At 46.7% G+C, this 19,193-nt stretch overlaps 1 protein-coding gene across 1 annotated transcript in view; it reads right to left on the reverse strand.

Moving 5' to 3' along the window:
* LOC122170071 (nipped-B-like protein) overlaps positions 1-19,193 on the reverse strand; it is a 55,249-nt gene that overhangs the window by 27,618 nt on the left and 8,438 nt on the right. The window contains exons 3-6 of the mRNA XM_042836684.1: positions 11,487-11,684; positions 11,236-11,307; positions 11,053-11,142; positions 5,797-5,900 (exon numbers count right to left, since the gene is read on the reverse strand). Coding sequence (XP_042692618.1) covers positions 5,797-5,900; positions 11,053-11,142; positions 11,236-11,307; positions 11,487-11,684 — 464 coding nt within the window. The remainder of the gene's footprint in view (positions 1-5,796; positions 5,901-11,052; positions 11,143-11,235; positions 11,308-11,486; positions 11,685-19,193) is intronic.

A 19,193-nucleotide genomic window follows, 5' to 3' on the forward strand; every position in this document is an offset into this window, starting at 1 on the left:
GCAGTGGGTGCTGGAGGGTGCTTTCCTAGCCGTTCCAAGCTTTTCAGGTTTGAATCGGTCCCGGGAACTCTCTCTCTCTCATCTCGTCTGATTTATTAATCTCAATTTCAACTAAATTGTATATATTGTGTTATTTTGTATTCCAATATTGAAGTAAAATAAGTTTTCCTCCATACATTGTTGCTGCTGCTTTTTTTTCCTCCCTTCCTTCCTTCCCATTTTTTGTGGGACTGGGGTGGGGGGGGGGGGGGGGCAGAGGCCTGTCGCCCCTGTCACAGACATAGATTGATCTAGTCAACTCTGTGACAGGGGCAGCGAATACTGGCGCAGGAACTAGCGGGGCTTATGGAAAGAGCTTTAAACTAGCTATGAAGGGGGAAGGGGGCAAAACGGGCCTCTCAAGAGATGAGCCTAGGGGAAAGATGCTCCAGCAGGAGATGAGGCAGATGACTCGTCTGAAATGTGTCTGTACCAATGCATGCAGCATGAGCAACAAGCTCAAGCAGAAGAGTTGGAAATGATTGTGAGTCAGGCTAATTATGACCTTGTTGCTATTTGTGAAACGTGGTGGGGCCACTCCCATGACTGGAGTGCTGAGATAGATGGCTACAAGCTCTTCAGAAGGGATAGACAAGGAAAGAAGGGTGGTGGTGTGGCCCTTTATATTAAAGACTGTTTTGAGGTAGAAGAGCTTGGGGTTGGGAATGACACAGTGAAGTGTCTATGGGTAAGGATTAGGGGGAAGGCCTGTAGGGGCGGTGTCTTGGTGGGGGTCTGTTATGGACCTCCTAATCAGGACAAAGAGTTGGATGAGGCATTCTATGAGCAGCTCGCAGAAGTCACGCGATCGCCAGCACTTGTTCTGATGGGAGACTTCAACTTCCCTGATATATGTTGGAAATATAGTGCAGAAGAAGCAGCCCAGGTGGTTTCTAGACTGTGTGGAAGATGGCTTCCTTACGCAACTGGTGGGAGAGCCTACCAGAGCTCTGCTAACAGAGAAGGACTGGTGGGAGAAGTGAAGGTTGGGGACCGTCTTGGGCAGAGTGACCACAGAATTCTAGAATTCTCCGTTCTTGAGGATGTCAAAAGAGTGGCCAGCAGAACTACCTTCTTGAACTTCCAGAGGGCAGACTTTGATCTGTTCAGGGAGCTTGTAGTGTGGGTCCTTTGGGAGTCGCTTCTCAAGGGTAAAAGGGCCCAGGAAGCCTGGATGCTCCTCAAGGCTGATATCTTAAAGGCACAAGAACAGGCTGTCCCTGTGTGCCGTAAGGCGAGCTGTAGGGGAAGATGACCGGTGTGGATGAGCCGGGAGTTACTGTTGAGACTCAAGGAGAAAAAGAGAGTCTACATCCTCTGGAAGAAGGGACAGGCTGCTTGGGGAGATTACAAAGAAGTAGCTAAGGTATGCAGGGAGGAAGTTAGGAAGGTGAAAGCCCAACTTGAGCTCAGGTTGGCCTCTGCAGTAAAAGACAATAAAAAATCCTTTTATAAATATATCAACGGTAAAAGAAGAACCAAAGATAATTCTCATCATCTACTTGATGCATCAGGGAATGTGGTTGCTGAGGTCGTCAATGCCTTCTTTACATCTGCCTGTAACAGCCAGATCAGTTATCCTCTGGGCTTTTTATGCCCCGATCTGGATGTCTGGGACACTGCACAGAACATGCAATTCTGGTGGAGACAGTCAGAGAGCTCCTCCTCCGTCTGGACTGTCACAAGTCCATGGGACTGGATGGGCTGCACCCTTGGGTGCTGAGGGAGCTGGCGGGGGTGATTGCTGAGCCCCTCTCGGCCGTCTATCAACGCTCCTGGTTAAATGGTGAGGTCCCAGAGGATTGGAGGCTTGCTGATGGTGACTCCCATCTTCAAGAAGGGCCATAAGGAGAATCCGGGGAACTATAGGCCTGTTAGCCTGACCTCAGTACCAGGGAAGGTTATGGAGCAAATCATCTTGGATGAGATTGCACAGTATGTACGCAGTGTCCAGGGGATCAGGCCCAGCCAGCACGGGTTCGTGAAAGGCAGGTCGTGCTTGACCAACCTCATCTCCTTCTATGACTGGGTGACCAGACTGGTAGATGAGGGAAGGGCTGTTGATGTAGTCTTCCTAGATTTCAGCAAAGCCTTTGACACGGTCCCTCACAGGCTTCTTCTGGGGAAACTGGCTGCCCGTGGTCTGAACAGATATACACTTGTTTGGGTAAGGAACTGGCTACAGGGCTGTGCCCAGCAGGTCATGGTGAATGGAGTGAAGTCCAGCTGGCGACCAGTTTCAAGTGGTGTCCCCCAGGAGTCGGTACTGGGGCCGATCTTGTTTAATATCTTTATTGATGACCTAAATGAGGGGATTGAGTGCACCCTCAGTAAGTTTGCAGATGACACCAAGCTGGGAGGTGGTGTTGAACTGCCTGAGGGTAGGGAGGCCCTTCAGAGGGATTTAGACAGGCTGGACCACTGGGCTGAGGTGAATGGGATGAGGTTCAACAAAGCCAAGTGTCGGGTCCTGCACTTTGGCCACAACAACCCCATGCAGCGTTATAGGCTTGGGGATGAGTAGCTGGATGACTGTGAAGAAGACAAGGACCTGGGGGTGTTGGCTCATGTTCAGCTGAGCATCAACCAACAGTGTGCCCAGGTGGCCAAGAGGGCCAATGGCATCCTGGCCTGCATTAGAAATAGTGTGGCCAGCGGGAGCAGGGAGGTGTGATCATCTCCCTGTACTCAGCACTGGTGAGGCCGCACCTCGAGTACTGTGTTCAGTTTTGGGCTTTTCACTACAGGAAAGATGTTGAGGTCCTGGAGCGTGTCCAGAGAAGGGCAATGAAACTGGTGAGGGGTCTGGAGCACAAGTCTTATGAGGAGCGGCTGAGGGAGCTGGGATTGTTCAGTCTGGAGAAGAGGAGGCTCAGGGGAGACCTCATTGCACTCTACAACCTCCTGAAGGGAGGTTGTGGTGAAGAGGGATTTGGCCTCTTCTCCCAGGCAATGAGCAAGACACGGGGTAATGGCTGCAAGTTGTATCAGAGAAGGTTTAGATTAGACGTAAGGAAGAACTTCTCTCAGAGAGTGGTCAGGCACTGGAATGGCCTGCCCACAGAGGTGGTGGAGTCGCTGTCCCTGGCAGTGTTGAATAGGCGTCTGGATGACATGCTGCGTGATATGGTTTAGTGCCAGTGGTGGCACTGGTGATGAGGAGACGATTGGACTAGATGATCTTGTAGGTTGTTTCCAACCTTGTGATTCTAAGATTCTGTGATCTCATTTAAGGGCTGGCAGCCACAAGAGGAGGATCTGTACTTTAAAACAGACTCCTTAAAAAGTTTCAGAGAGCCTGGATCCTCAGAAAGCTATTGTAAGCATCAGTAAGCTATTTCTTCTTTATTACTGAATTATGATCTCTGTCTTTCTTGGGTGATCTGAAAGTGGTTAAAGACAACTGCATCAACTGTCTTTTATCCTTACAATAAGAAAAGGATGAACATTCATAGAATCACAGAATGGCCAGGGTTGGAAGGGACCTCAAGGATCATCAATCTCCAACCCCCTGCCACATGCAAGGCCACCAACCTCCCCATTTAGTACTAGATCAGGCTGCTCAGGGCCCTATCCAACCTGGCCTTGAACACCTCCAGGGATGGACAGGGCATCTACAACCTCTCTGGGCAGCTGTTCTAGCACCTCACCAGTCTCTCTGTAAAGAACTTCCCCCAATATCCAACCTGAATCTCCCCTCCCTCAACTTAAAAACATTTCCCCTTGTCCTGCTGTCATCAACCCTTTCAAAGAGTTGACTCCCCTCCTGTTCGTAGGCTCCCTTTAGGTATTGAAAGACTGCAATGAGGTCCCCCTGCAGCCTTCTTTGGGCCCCTCACTACAAGAAAGACATTGAGGCCCTGGAATGTGTCCAGAGAAGGGCAATGAAATTGGTGAGGGGTCTGGAGCACAAGTCTGATGAGGAGTGGCTGAGGGAGCTGGGACGGCCAGAAGTTATACCAGAGGAGATTTAGGTTGGACATTAGGAGAAACTTTTTCTCTCAGAGGGTGGTCAGGCACTGGAATGGTCTGCCCAGGGAGGTGGTGGAGTTGCCGTCCCTGGCAGTGTTCAAGAGGCGCCTGGATGAGGAGCTACGAGATATGGTAGCTTGTGGTATTAATAGGAAAGGGAGGGTGGTTGGACTAGATGATCTTGCAGGTCGTTTCCAACCTTGTGATTCTGTGATTCTTTTCTCCAGGCTGAACAAGCCCAGCTCCCCCAGCCTGTCTTCGTAGGAGAGGTGCTCCATTTCCTTGATCATCTTTGTGGCCCTCCTCTGGACCCTCTCCAACAGCTCTCTGTCTTTCTTGTACTGGGGGCCCCACACTTGGACACGATACTGCAGATGTGGCCTCACAAGAGCAGAGTAGAGGGAGACAGTCACCTCCCTGTCCCTGCTGGCCACCCTTCTTCTGATGGAGCCCAGAATCTCGTTTGCTTTCCGAGTTGCAAGGGTGCACTGCTGGCTCATGTTATTTATCTATCAAGACCCCCCCAGGTCCTTCTCCACAGGGCTGCTCTCAAGGACTGCTCCTTCCAGTCTGTATATATGCCTGGGATTCCTCCGGCCCAAGTGCAAAACTTTGCACTTTCCCGTGTTGAACCTCATCAGGTTCACCCAGCCTGTGGAGGTCCCTCTGAATGGCATCCCTTCCTTCTACCGTGTCAACCGCACCACTCAGCTTGGTGTAGTCAGCAAACTTGCTGAGGGTGCACTTGATTCCTTATTGTGGTCACTGATAAAGATGTTAAAGAGCACTGGTCCCAAGGCAGACCCCTGGGAGATGCCGCTCGTTACCAGCCTCCACCTGGACATAGAGCCATTGATGACCACCCTCTGTCTGCAGCCTTTCAACCAGTTTCTTATCCATCAAGTGGTCCACCCATCAAACCCACGTTCCTTCAATTTGGAGATAAGGATGTGGTGGGGGACCATGTCAAAGGCCTTGCTCAAGTCCAGGTAAATGACATTGGTCGCCTTTCCCTTGTCCACCAATGCTATCACTCCATCATAGAAGGCCACTAGATTGGTCAAGCGTGACCTTCCCCTGGTGAAGCTGTGCTGGCTGTCTCGGATCACACGCTCATTCCTCATGTGATCAAGCATGTCATCCAGGAGGATCTGTTCCAACATTGTTTCTGGAGGTACGATACCAATAGTTTGCACTAGTGTGGAAAATATTCTTTAACTGAAATCAAGTAGGCTATGGCAAAGAAATCATGACACAGTCTACAAAAAATGAGATTTTTCACCTGAGACACTGTTATTATTTTTAAGTCCGAAAGGGTTTTTGGGAGGGAGAAGCAAAATAAACAGTTCAATACAATACTGAACAGACTTGATTTACTTACAATGTACTAACAATTTATATTAGAGTGCATTTTTTTTATTTTGTCAAGTTGTGTTTTACTGTGGTTGCTCAACACTAGCTGCAAGGAGCAAAGACTATAGATTCATGTGTTTTTCTGAAAGTAGATTATTTTAGATTTTACTGCTCAAGCATGTGTGTTACATATTGGTACATACTGCTCAGTCTGCTGCCATGGGAAAGCTATTCAAAAGTATCTCAGCATCAGAAACAGTAACAGTTAAGTTGCAGTAACTCTTAAAGCACTTGAATTAAGTTCAACAAAAGGATAGCTGTTCACAGTATGTCACGTGCACAACTGAAGAGGGTGGAATATTATTACGGGAAACATATTTTCTGTGTGTGTAATGAAATTAAGTGTTCAAAAAGAAGATTATGAAGATGTACCTTGTCCATAATGCCCATTGCCTTGATTTTTGCAGATTCACTACCCAACTCACTTAGTTGATGTTTTCCCAGTAGCAATTCTTGTGGAATCTCATCATTATCACCTTAAACAATAAAAAAAAAAAAAAAATCCACAATCATATTTCTAATAAGAACTCAAAGAAACAAGTGTTTATAGCCAACATGAAAAAGTAATTACAATTAAACCTGTCAAAAAAACTGATTTTTCCGAGCATGTAATAAAGACTGATAATGATTTCTGGGTGTTAAAAACAATTATACTTGCTCAAAAAGACTGATCACATGCTCTGAAATATCACAGTCTAACATCAGGTCTCCATGTGTGAAAGTCATGAACTGGTAATAGTTTTGTCATGGTCCTATGATTTTTGTTATCATTATTCCACATCATAACATCATGTAGTGTACTAGGAGTTGATGAGTTAGTGCTGCAGTGCATGTATTGTTGATATTCCTGGTCTCTTGGTCTCAAGAGAAGAATAAACTACAACTCCTAGAAGACTTCATTTTTGTTTTCCTTTTGGAGGGAAAGATAAAAACTGACTAGGAGTCATGAGTGCTTCTTTGCTCTCTGTGCTCCCTGGTATTCTTGCCTACAACATTAGAGTAAGGACTTTGGTTTCAGAAACTCTCTCATTTTATTTGATTTATTAGCTTCAGTTCCAATCATATTGTGTTATCTTATATTTTGCTATTATATTTAGTAAACTAAGGTTTGTGTTTTTTTTTTTTTCCCCTTAGGAAAACAGCAATGAGCTCATCTAGGCCCATCTCCCTATCTTTTTCCCCCTCCCTCCCCCTTTTTCCCTGGGCCCGAGTCCACGGGTCCCTTCTTTTTCCCCTTTTGTTATAGAACTAAGCCAAGCCAGGCTGAACTATGACAATTTTTAAGTTAGAAAACCTATTTGTTCTAGCTTCTGCAATACCACTCTTATTTCAGTAAAACAAATCTTAACTTACTGTAGTTCTAATTTTCAAGTTCAAATCTGGGGCAGAATAATAGATGAAAAACACATGTGATGTCCTAGAATAAACTATGTTCTAATCACACACAAAAAAAACCAACAAAAACTAAAAACCCATGGCATTACTAGACGCAGAAAGAACCAATGATTACAGTGTTTCACTTTTAAATTCAAGAGTGTAGCCATGATTTAAAAACAATAGTGCTTTGTTTACTATGTTCCTTCCCTGGTTCTAGGTTCTAATACCATGACCAAGATGGTAAGAAAAAAGATACAAATGTTCTGTTAACTGTTTCAATTGAAAGTCATCTTGGTCACAGAATGGCCAGGGTTGGAAGGGACCTCAAGGGTCATGAATCTCCTACCCCCCTGCCACATGCAGGGCCACCAACCTTCACGTTTAATCATAGAATCATAGAATCACCAAGGTTGGAAAAGACCTAAAAGATCACCCAGTCCAACCGTTCACCTATTCCCAATAGCTCCTACTAAACCATGTCCCTCAACACAACATCCAGTCTTTCCTTGAACACCCCCAGGGTCGGTGACTCCACCACCTCCCTGGGCATCCGTTCCAGTGCCTGACCACCCTTTCTGAAAAGTAATACTTCCTCATGTCCAGCCTGAATCTCCCCTGCCGTAGCTTGAAGCCATTCCCCCTGGTCCTATCACTAATGACACGAGAGAAGAGGCCGACCCCCAGCTCACTACAACCTCCCTAATGCTAAACCAGGGCCCCATTCAACCTGGCCTTGAACACCTCCAAGGACAAGGCATCCACAACCTCTCTGGGCAGCCTGTTCCAGTACCTCACCACTCTCTGGGTGAAAAATTTCCCCCTGATGTCTGACCTAAATCTGCCCTCCCTCAGCTTAAAATCATTTCCCCTCATCCTATGCATATCAGCCCTTTCGAAGAATTGATTCCCCACCCCTCTGTAGGCTCCCTTTAGGTACTGAAGGCTGCAATGAGGTCACCCTGCAGCCTTCTTTTCTCCAGGCTGAACAAGCCCAGCTCCCTCAGCCTGTCCTCATAGGGGAGGTGCTCCAGTCCCCTGATCATCCTAGTGGCTCTCCTCTGGACCCTCTCCAACAGCTCCCTGTTTTTTTTGTACTGCGGGCTCCACACTTGGACACAGTATTCCAGATGGGGCCTCACAAGAGCAGAGTAGAGGGGGACAATCACCTCCCTGTCCCTGCTGGCCACCCCTCTTTTGATGGACCCCAGGATACCGTTTGCCCTCCGAGCTGCAAGAGCACACTGTTGGCTCATATTAAGTTTTTCATAGAATCATAGAATCACCAAGGTTGGAAAAGACTTAAGAGATCATCCAGTCCAACCGTTCGCCTATTCCCAATAGCTCCCACTAAACCATGTCCCTCAACACAAAATCCAAACGTTCCTTGAACACCCCCAGGGTCGGGGACTCCTCCACCTCCCTGGGCAGTCCATTCCAGTGCCTGACCACCCTTTCTGAAAAGTAATACTTCCTCATGTCCAGCCTGAATCTCCCCTGCCGTAGCTTGAAGCCATTCCCTCTGGTCCTATCACTAATGACACGAGAGAAGAGGCCGACCCCCAGCTCACTACAGCCTCCCTTCAGGAAGTTATAGAGAGCAATGAGGCCCCCCCTGAGCCTCCTCTTCTCCAGGCTGAACATTCCCAGCTCCCCCAGCCTCTCCTCATATGGCCTGTGTTCCAGACCCCTCACCAGCTTTGTTGCCCTCCTTTGAACACGTTCCAGGGCCTCAATATCTTTCTTGCAGTGAGGGGCCCAAAACTGGACACAGTATTTTCATCTATCAAGACCCCCAGGTCCTTCTCCACAGGGCTGCTCTCAAGGACTGCTCCTTCCAGTCTGTATATATGCCTGGGATTCCTCCGGCCCAAGTGCAAAACTTTGCACTTTCCCGTGTTGAACCTCATCAGGTTCACCCGGGCCCACCTTTCTAGCCTCTCGAGGTCCCTCTGAATGGCATCCCTTCCTTCAACTGTGTCGACCACACTGCTCAGCTTGGTGTCATCAGCGAACTTGCTGAGAGTGCACTTGATTCCTACATCGATGTCATTGATAAAGATGTTGAAGAGCACCGGTCCCAAGGCAGACCCCTGGGAGATGCCGCTCATTACCAGCCTCCACCTGGACACAGAGCCATTGATGACTACCCTCTGTCTGCAGCCTTTCAACCAGTTTCTTATCCATCGGGTGGTCCACCCATCAAATCCACATCCCTCCAATTTGGAGATAAGGATGTGGTGGGGGACCATGTCAAAGGCCTTGCTCAAGTCCAGGTAAATGACATTGGTCGCCTTTCCCTTATCCACCAATGCCATCACTCCATCATAGAAGGCCACCAGATTGGTCAAGCTTGACCTTCCTCTGATGAAGCTGTGCTGACTGTCATGGATGACATGCCCATCCCTCATGTGGTCGAGCATGTCATCCAGGATGATCTGTTCCATGATCTTTCGAGGCACAGAGGTGAGACTCATCGGCCTGTAGTTCCCGTGGTCCTCCTTGCTCCCTTTCTGGTAAATGGGAGTGATGTGACCCTTCCTCCAGTCATCTGGGACCTCACCTGACAGCCACGACTTTTCAAAAATGATGGAGAGTGGCTCGGTAACCACCTCAGCCAGCTCCTTCAGAACCCTGGGATGCACGCCATCCGGCCCCATAGACTTATACACATTCAGTCTCATGAGGCGGTCTCGGACCTGCTCTGTCCTCACAGCGGGAGGGGATTTGTCGCTCCGGTCCCCACCTAGAGGTTTAGGGATGCAGAGCTCAGGAACGTAGTCAACCTGAATTACTTCGACAAATGCTAGTCTGGCTGATTTGGTGGTGAAAGGAATCACAGAATCACACAGAATCACAGTGGCCCCCTGCCCAGACTCATTTACATGTAACGGCCCGGCCATACATGGCAACAGAATTGATGGATTTAGTACAGCAATTTCAGCACAAGCCTAGAGAAAGAGTGCAGGCTTGGTTATTAAGACTGTGGGATTCTGGGGCAGAAAGTGTCTTGGTGAATGGCCCAGAAATAGCCAAGTTGGCCACCATGACTGTCCATCCTGCTCTCTGGCTGAGGTTATATGTGGGTGATCAATATCTTGATGAAAACCATTCTATAATAGAATGGTTAATGGCAGCCTGCCGTATGGTATGGCTGAATAAATCTGATGTACCTCTACATACAGGGATGTGGTCCTCCATGGAGTACCTTCAAAATTACATCTGCAAACTAGGCGTAAGGAAAGCAATTTCACAGAATCACAGAATTGTAGGGGTTGGAAGGGACCTCCAGAGATCATCGTGTCCAACCCCCCTGCCAAAGCAGGTTCCCTACAGCAGGTCGCACAGGTAGGCGTCCAGGCAGGTCTTGAACATCTCCAGAGAAGGAGACTCCACCACCTCCCTGGGCAGCCTGTTCCAGTGCTCCGTCACCTCACTGTAAAGAAGTTCTTGCGCACATTTGTGCGGAACTTCCTATGCTGCAGTTTCCGGCTGTTTCCCCTTGTCCTGTCTCCACTCACCACTGAAAAGAGTCTGGCTTCACCATTCTGCCCCCTACACCTTAGATATTTATAGACCTGGATCAGCTCCCCTCTCAGTCTTCTTTTCTCAAGGCTGAACAGACCCAGTTCACTCAGCCTTTCTTCATAGGGGAGATGCTCCAGTCCCTTCACCATCTTCGTGGCCCTCCGCTGGACTCTTTCCAAGAGATCCCTGTCTTTTTTGTACTGGGGAGCCCAGAACTGGACGCAGTACTCCAGATGAGGCCTTACCAGGGCAGAGTAGAGGGGGAGGATCACCTCCCTCGACCTGCTGGCCACGCTCTTTTTAATGCATCCCAGAATGCCATTGGCCTTCTTGGCCACAAGGGCACACTGCTGGGAATAAGGAGTACACAAATTAAGTGTCTCGATCATAAGAGCATAAAAACTCTGCTCCTTGAATTTAATAATCAGAGTCAGAGACTGCATGCAGCAGACACACCCCAGTACACTATTATTTCTGACTTATGACCTGTTCAGATTCTGCAGAGAGGAGGAAGATAAGTCATCCTTCTCTAGCATCAAGTGAGACTGTAAAGGTATAGGCTCACACTACTCGAGGTAGATGCAATATAAACACAACATACCCTAGCAAGTATCATAGGCAATTCAGTCAGAAAGAAAGAAGCCTGAAAATACTGAGAAGCAATTTTTTGTGCGTTTCCTGTATTTGTAATTGGGGGAAGCATTTTGAAAATTTCTGAAATATTACCGAAAGCTGTGAAGTCCAAGTCTTCCAGATTTTCCAGAATATTCTCTATTGAAGCAGAAAACCTTTTAAAAGTTGAAGAATCCAACATTTCTGGTGGGGGAGAAAAAGAAAAAAAGTATATATAATTATTTTATATAGAATACAGGATATACAAAGTGAAAAAAATAAGTCTTCTAAAATTACCTTCAGGTGTTAGTTTAGGTTCATAAGCTTTTCTTTTCTTTTGTTTTTCTTTTTTCTTCATTTTTCGAGCCACTAATTAAGAGAATAAATGAAACAAATGATTTTTCAAAGGGAAATAAATTCTTATTTACTTTTTTTATGCTTGTTTTAAATACTGCATGAAAAGCTGTTTATTTTGAAGTGTTCAACTTAACCTTTAAAAATCCTTTAGCATTACGAAAGAAAGTGAAATACTTATAATGATCAGTTACCCTCACTGAGGCTAGGAGGAGGAGAATAATCATCCATATCAGAGTCATCAGGACTTCGATTACGGTAACGGCCACTACCAGAAGTCCTTCTTCCTTCATGATAATGACCACTTCTCCTGTGGTCACCAGAACTTCTTCTGTCATGTTCTTCATACTCCCAAGCTTCATCTCTATCTTTTTTATATCTTTTTCGAGAAGCTAGAAATGAAATCCATTTTCATTTTAAGTATTAAAATTCAATTTAATAACTCAAAATCATCCATTTACAAGTTAAACATTAGCATATAAATATTCCATAAAACAAGTGAACACTAAAACCATTTTATAAAATTCTGTTATAGCATTATTCTCACAAGTAATTTCCTTCAATTACATGAAAACCATGACAAAAAAATGCCATAGACACTAGCAAAAAAAATTAAAATAAGAATGTTAAGGGCACTTGTCCTTTTAAACAAAAGTGACTGGAACAAATCAAAGTAATTGTCATTCTTTCCTTTCATGAGAAAACACTGAGATTTCTTCAGTTCTCAACTGTGACTATTAATAGCCATCCATGTAATAATTCAGCATTCACTTTGCCCATCTAACACCTCAAATTCCAAAGAAAAGTAGCAATCTAGCTGCCTAAAGACTAACCATTTTGCTAAGACATTGAGAAACTTGTCTTGAAATATATATTGCAGGTAATTTGGTGCAAAGGAGGCACAATTATGGGCTCAACAGTGATTATATATCACTGAAGGTTATTATAACCAGTTTTCACTCAAGACCAGTAAGCACAGGAGAAACAAATGTTGAAGAAACTGGGATAAGTGTTCTCTACAGAAACACAAATTAGGTGGAAATTAGATATTGGGGCGGGGGGGGGAAGAGAAAAAAACTCTTATTTTCAGATAATCCTGTACATCTTCAAGGGGATAGAATGCTGTCACGGACATAGATTGATCTAGTCAACTCCGTGATAAATGCTAAGGTAAAACATGTAGAGGCTATGCAGGAGGACAAAGTATCATAGAAGCAAAGAATGGTTTGGATTGGAAGGGACCTTTAAGATTATCTAGTCCCAATCTTCCTAGTACAGGTAGGGACACCTCCCTCTAGACCACGTTGCTCAAAGCCCTGTCCAGCCTGGCCTCAAATGCTTCCAGAGAGGGGGCATTCACAACCTCAGCAGGCAACCTGTTCCAGTGTCTAACCACCCTCACAGTAAAGAATTTCTTCCTAATACCTAGTCCAAATTTACCCTCTTGCAGTTTAAAACCATTTTCCCTCATCCTGTCACTACATGCCTGTCATGGTTCTATGTTTTTTTTTGTTTTTGGGTTTCAGTATTCCACATCAAAACATCATGTAGTGTACGGGCTATTAAAGTGTCACTGCCCCAATTCCAGGTACCTATCCCTGTACATTACAGCAGTCACGGGATCTGGCCCTTCCGGGTGGGGGGGGGCGCTCTCTTGCTGCCTTGCAGTGGGTGCTGGAGGGTGCTTTCCTAGCCGTTCCAAGCTTTTCAGGTTTGAATTGGTCCCGGGAAGTCTCTCTCTTATCTTGTCTGATTTATTAATCTCAATTTCAATTAAATTGTATATATTGTGTTATTTTGTATTCCAATATTATAGTAAAATAAGTTTTCCTCCACAGATTGTTGCCGCTGTTCTTTTCCTCCCTTCCTTCCTTCCCATTTTTGTGGGACTGGGGTGGGGGGGAGGGCAGAGGCCTGTCACCCCTGTCACGGACATAGATTGATCTAGTTAACTCTGTGACAGATTTTTGGCGCCCAACGTGGGGCACGATACTTTTTAGCTTTTAGAACGAATCTCTTTTTTTCTCTGCTCTTAGAGAGCTTCGTTAAGGAGCATTATCAGTAGTTCAGGTTTCTGTGCTGGAAAACCTGACCTTGAAAGATTAGGCGTACTGCCAGTACTCTGGGATATTTGTAAACTTTGAGCACTGCTTAGTCTGAGTAGTGCCTTTTTTCCTTTTTTTTTGCCCCCCTCTTGTTAGCTTCAATTCAATAACCCCTTTTTAGCAGGCTCCACGGATGAACCCACTCCTTATCCTGGGGGTGCTGGGTAAAGGATTAAAAGCAATGGTGTTACTCACAACCTACTGGCCAATAATCCATCTCACACTTGTGTGTTTTGGAATTGCATTCATATATAACTATCTAAGGGCACTGATGGAGACACCTATGTTTTACCTATTTGCAATGTGGTATGATTTGAACTTTGACATCTACATCCCAAATGGAATGGCTAATTTCACAAACAACACCACGTTCAGACCAGTCTCCAGGTTTTCTTCTCGGTTTGTCAAACATTTTTTGAATCCTGAATTAATAGTCATGTTGGTGTGCATGTCATCACTTTTCCTGAATGTATTCCTATGCATTCGTAATAAGGGGAAGGAGTCTCCTCCAAAACCAGAGAATGATGACTGGCAGGGAATATGGAGAGGTTTAGGAAAGGTTTTAGAAGCATGGGGACCCACGGTGTCATGGGATTTTACTCTTGAACACCTGTGGGATCCTGAGAAACTAAGCCAGTATTTGAGTCAGGGACAATGTGGCTTACATAAATCTAAGGAGGTACAACTTATTTGGGGTTTGGCTTGTGCTTACCGTGCCCTATATAATACCATTCTGGAGAGAGAGAGTTTCCGAGCTGAGGTTCAAGCCAAAGGGGAAAACCCCCAAGTCAAATCTAATCAATCACAGGAGACACCAGTAACAATACCAGTTGCTCCTGTGGAGGGCAAGAAACGTAAACGAGTGTCTTCGCGTCTTGAACGAATAAGAGAAGAGGAGGAGGAGGAGGTGGAGGAAGAATCCAGGCGAGGGGCCCTCCTCAGAACCACCACCATCGCGAAAGGCAAAAGGGAAAACTAAGAGACGTGCAGAAGAGAGTGATGAAGAGGAAGTCTCTATTACTACTCGCCGGCCTCTAAAGATGACTGAAATCCAAGGTTCAAGAAAGGAGTTTACACGGTGCCCGAATGAAACTCTTGTTTCCTGGTTGGTTCACTGTTGGGACAGTGGGGCCCATAGCTTGTCTCTGGATGGTAATGAAGCTCGCCAACTAGGCGCCATTGCCAGAGATCCAGCTATTGATAGAGGAATTAGTCGATGTTCGGATGAGGCTGCCTCCCTCTGTGAACGAGTGTTAACAGCCGTGAAGGAAAAGTATCCCTTCAAAAAAGGCTTGAAGATTGCGATGAAGAAATGGGATACAGTTGAATAGGTGTATGGGAACTGCTGAGTCACGGCCTGAACCTCTGATTGATCACCTGAGGTGAGCCATGAGTCAGCCAGAGGAGCACAGGTGAAGGCAATTCAACTGTGCTGCCGGAAGGGGTGAAGCCAGGCTGCACCCCTCCTAGACTTATTTAAGAGCTGGCTACCAGAGGGGCAGGATCTCTTCTGGAGATCACCTGTCTTGGTGTTTTCTGGTGAGCTCAGCTGAAGGGTAAGCTTTTCCACTAATTCTCTTTTGTGATCGTTGTTTACTTTGCCTAATTCTCTTGATTATATTGTAATTATAACATCTTGATTATACAATAGGGTATCCAGTATTTGAGGGAAATAGGTGTGGTGGAAATGTTGTATGACCCTGACTTTGTTCCTAACCAACCACACCAAAACCGCGACCCTGAAAAAGTGAGGACAACGCCTGAGATATGGCAGAAAATTGTGACAACAGCGCCAGAGAAATATGCCTCTACACTAATGTCAGCGTGTGACAGATACCAGGAACAACAGAGAATGCCCTTAGTTTATGAATTAATTGTTACGCTCCAAAACTATGAACAATTGCTGTCCCCAATTCATGCTGCCGTGGCTGCTATATCAAAAATGACGGAGCAAGTGTCTCAACTGATTAACCGTGACAAACCTGTAGCAGTATCAGAAACGCTTGATGAAGATCAGGATAATCACACGAGTCTAGCGAAGGATGTGAAGGAGGTGAAGGAGACGATGAAATTTTTGCGAGCCCACCTAACTAAAGACGATGAACCTTCCTTCTCACGTGCACCATGAAAAATCTCAGCTGTTAGAGGCAGATGCTCTCCGGCTCAAGTAAAGAATAATACACCACGAATTGTCTTATGGTATTACGTATGTGACCATGGAAAAGACAGAATCACACAGAATCACAGAATCACCCGGGTTGGAAGGGACCTCAAGGATCATGTAGTTCCAACCCCCCTGCCTAGCAGGGCCACCAAACACACACATTCAGATCAGGTTGCCCAGGACCCTGTCCAACCTGGCCTTAAACACATCCAAGGACGGGGCATCCACAACCTCCCTGGGCAGCCCGTTCCAGGGCCTAACCACTCTCCTTGTATAGAACTTCCCCCTAACATCCAACCTAAATCTTCCCTCCTTCAACTTCGATCCATTTCCCCTAGTCCTGCTGTTGTCAGCCCTTTTGAAGAGTTTACTCCCCTCCTGGGTGTAGGTTCCCTGCAGGTATTGATAGGCTGCAATGAGGTCACCCCGCAGCCTTCTCTTCTCCAGGCTGAACAAGCCCAACTCCCTCAGCCTGTCCTCATAGGGGAGGTGCTCCAGCCCCCTGATCATCTTAGTTGCCCTCCTCTGGACCCTTTCCAAAATCTCACTGTCTTTCTTGTACTGAGGGCTCCACACCTGGACACAGTACTCCAGATGGGGCCTCACAAGAGCCGAGTAGAGAGGGACAATCACCTCCCTGTCCCTGCTGACCACCCCTCTCCTGATGGAGCCCAGGATCCCATTTGCCTTTCGAGCTGCCAGAGCGCACTGCTGGCTCATGTTCAGTAGGAAGTGGCACCGTGAACCTACTTCTGTACTACGAGCCCGGGTGAAAGAATTACAAGGCAGATCAACCATCAGTGTAGTTGCTCCAGTTACCACAGGTAATGAATAGAGGGGCCCTGCCCTCAGTCGGGGGGGGGAAAGGGATAATAGAGTATATTGGACTGTGTGGATTCGATGGCCTGGCACATCAGAACCACTGAAATATAAGGCCCTGGTGGACACTGGTGCACAGTGCACTCTGATGCCCTCGAGTCATGAAGGGACAGAATCAATCCATATTTCTGGAGTGACCGGGGGCTCTCAAGAATTGACTGTGTTGGAGGCTGAGATAAGCCTCACTGGTAAGGGCTGGCAGAAACATCCTATTGTGAGGGGCCCAGGGGCTCCATGTATACTAGGTATTGATTATCTCAGAAGGGGGCATTTCAAGGATCCTAAGGGGTATCGATGGGCCTTTGGAATAGCTGCTGTGGACACAGACAACATTAAGCAGCTGTCTGTCTTGCCTGGCCTGTCAGAAGATCCATCTGTTGTGGGGCTGCTGCGAGTAAAAGAGCAACAGGTACCGATTGCTACAAAAACGGTGCACAGGCGGCAGAACCGCACCAACAGGGATTCTTTGCTCCCCATTCATAAGTTAATTCGTCAACTAGAGAGCCAGGGAGTGATCAGCAAAACTCACTCGCCTTTTAACAGCCCCATATGGCCAGTGCGTAAAGCCAGTGGAGAATGGAGGCTGACGGTGGACTACCGTGGCCTGAATGAAGTCACACCCCCACTGAGTGCTGCTGTGCCGGACATGTTAGAACTCCAGTATGAACTGGAGTCAAGAGCAGCCAAATGGTATGCCACCATTGACATTGCTAATGCCGCCTTTTCCATTCCTTTGGCCAAAGAATGTAAGCCACAGTTTGCTTTCACATGGAGGGGCGTTCAGTATACCTGGAACCGTTTGTCCCAGGGGTGGAAACACAGCCCAACCATTTGCCATGGGTTGATCCAAACTGTACTGGAACAGGGCAGTGCTCCTGCAGTACATTGATGATATCATTGTGTGGGGCAATGTAGCAGAAGAATTCTTCACGAAAGGAGAGCGAATAATCCAAATTCTTCTGAGTGCTGGTTTTGCTATTAAGCGAAGCAAAGTGAAAGGACCTGCCCAGGATATTCAGTTCCTAGGTATAAAGTGGCAAGATGGCCGTCGTCACATCCCGACAGATGTGATCGACAAAATCACTGCTATGTCTCCACACACTAGCAAAAGAGAGACACAATCTTTTCTGGGTGCAGTGGGCTTTTGGAGAATGCATGTTCCAAACTACAGCCTCATTGTAAGCCCCCTTTATTATGTGACGCAAATGAGAAATGAGTTTACATGAGGCCCTGAGCAGCAGCAGGCTTTTGAGCAAATTAAACAGGAGATAGCCCGTGCCGTGGCCCTAGGGCCAGTACGGACGGGACAGGGTATAAAGAACATCCTCTATACTGCTGCTGGAGAGAACGGTCCCACTTGGAGTTTGTGGCAAAGAGCCTCAGGAGAGATCCGAAGCCAACCCCTGGGATTCTGGAGTGGAGCCTACAGGGGATCGGAAGAGGGCTACACTCCAACTGAGAAGGAGATCTTAACCGCTTATGAGGGGGTTCGGGCTGCTTCTGAAGTAGTCGGTACTGAAACACAGCTCCTTTTGGCACCTCGACTGCCAGTGCTGAACTGAATGTTTAAAGGAAAGGTTCCCTCCACCCATCATGCTACTGATGCCACTTGGAGTAAGTGGATTTCACTGATTACACAACAAGCACGGATGGGGAACCTCAGCTGTCCAGGAATCCTAGAGGTCATCATGGACTGGCCTGAAGGTAAAAAGTTTGGAACACCACCAGGAGAAGAGGTATCACGTGCTAAAGAAGCCCCACCATACAATGAACTACCAGAGAATGAAAAGAAATATGCCCTGTTCACAGATGGATCGTGTCGTATTGCGGGGAAGCATCGCAGATGGAAATCTGCTGTGTGGAGTCCCACACAACAAGTTGCAGAGGCCACTGACAGAAAAGGAGAATCAAGCCAATTTGCAGAGGTAAAGGCTGTCCAGCTGGCTTTAGATGTTGCTGAACGGGAGAGGTGGCCAATGCTCTATCTTTACACTGACTCATGGATGGTGGCAAATGCCTTATGGGGGTGGTTGCAGCAGTGGGAGCAAAATAACTGGCAAAGAAGGGGTAAACCTATTTGGGCTGCTGAACTGTGGAAAGACATTGCTGCCCGAATAAAGAATATGGTTGTAAAGGTGTGCCATGTAGATGCTCATGTGCCCAAGAGTCAGGCTACTGAAGAACAGCAAAATAACCATCAGGTAGATCGAGCTGCCAGAATTGAGGTGGCTCAAATAGACCTGGACTGGCAGAACAAGGGTGAATTATTTCTAGCTCGGTGGGCCCATGAGACCTCAGGTCATCAAGGGAGAGATGCAACATACAAATGGGCTAGAGACCGAGGGGTGGACTTAACTATGGATGCCATTGCACAGGTTATTCATAACTGCGAAACATGTGCCATCATCAAACAAGCCAAGAGGATGAAACCTCTGTGGGAGGAAGGGCGATGGCAAAAGTACAAATATGGGGAGGCATGGCAGGTTGATTATATCACCTTGCCACGATCTCGCAATGGTAAGCATTATGTGCTTACTATGGCGGAGGCAACCACTGGGTGGCTCGAAACATATGCAGTACCCCATGCTACCGCCTGAAACACCATACTGGGTCTCGAGAAACAAGTCCTGTGGCGACATGGCACCCCAGAAAGGATTGAGTCACATAATGGGACTCATTTCAAAAATTCTCTTGTAAATACTTGGGCCAAAGATCATGGCGTTGAGTGGATTTACCATATTCCCTACCATGCA

The sequence above is a fragment of the Centrocercus urophasianus genome, unplaced genomic scaffold (assembly GCF_019232065.1).
Source record: "Centrocercus urophasianus isolate 14NV4802_14NV808 unplaced genomic scaffold, USGS_Curo_1.0 seq_622, whole genome shotgun sequence".
NCBI classification, from domain to species: Eukaryota; Metazoa; Chordata; class Aves; order Galliformes; family Phasianidae; genus Centrocercus; species Centrocercus urophasianus.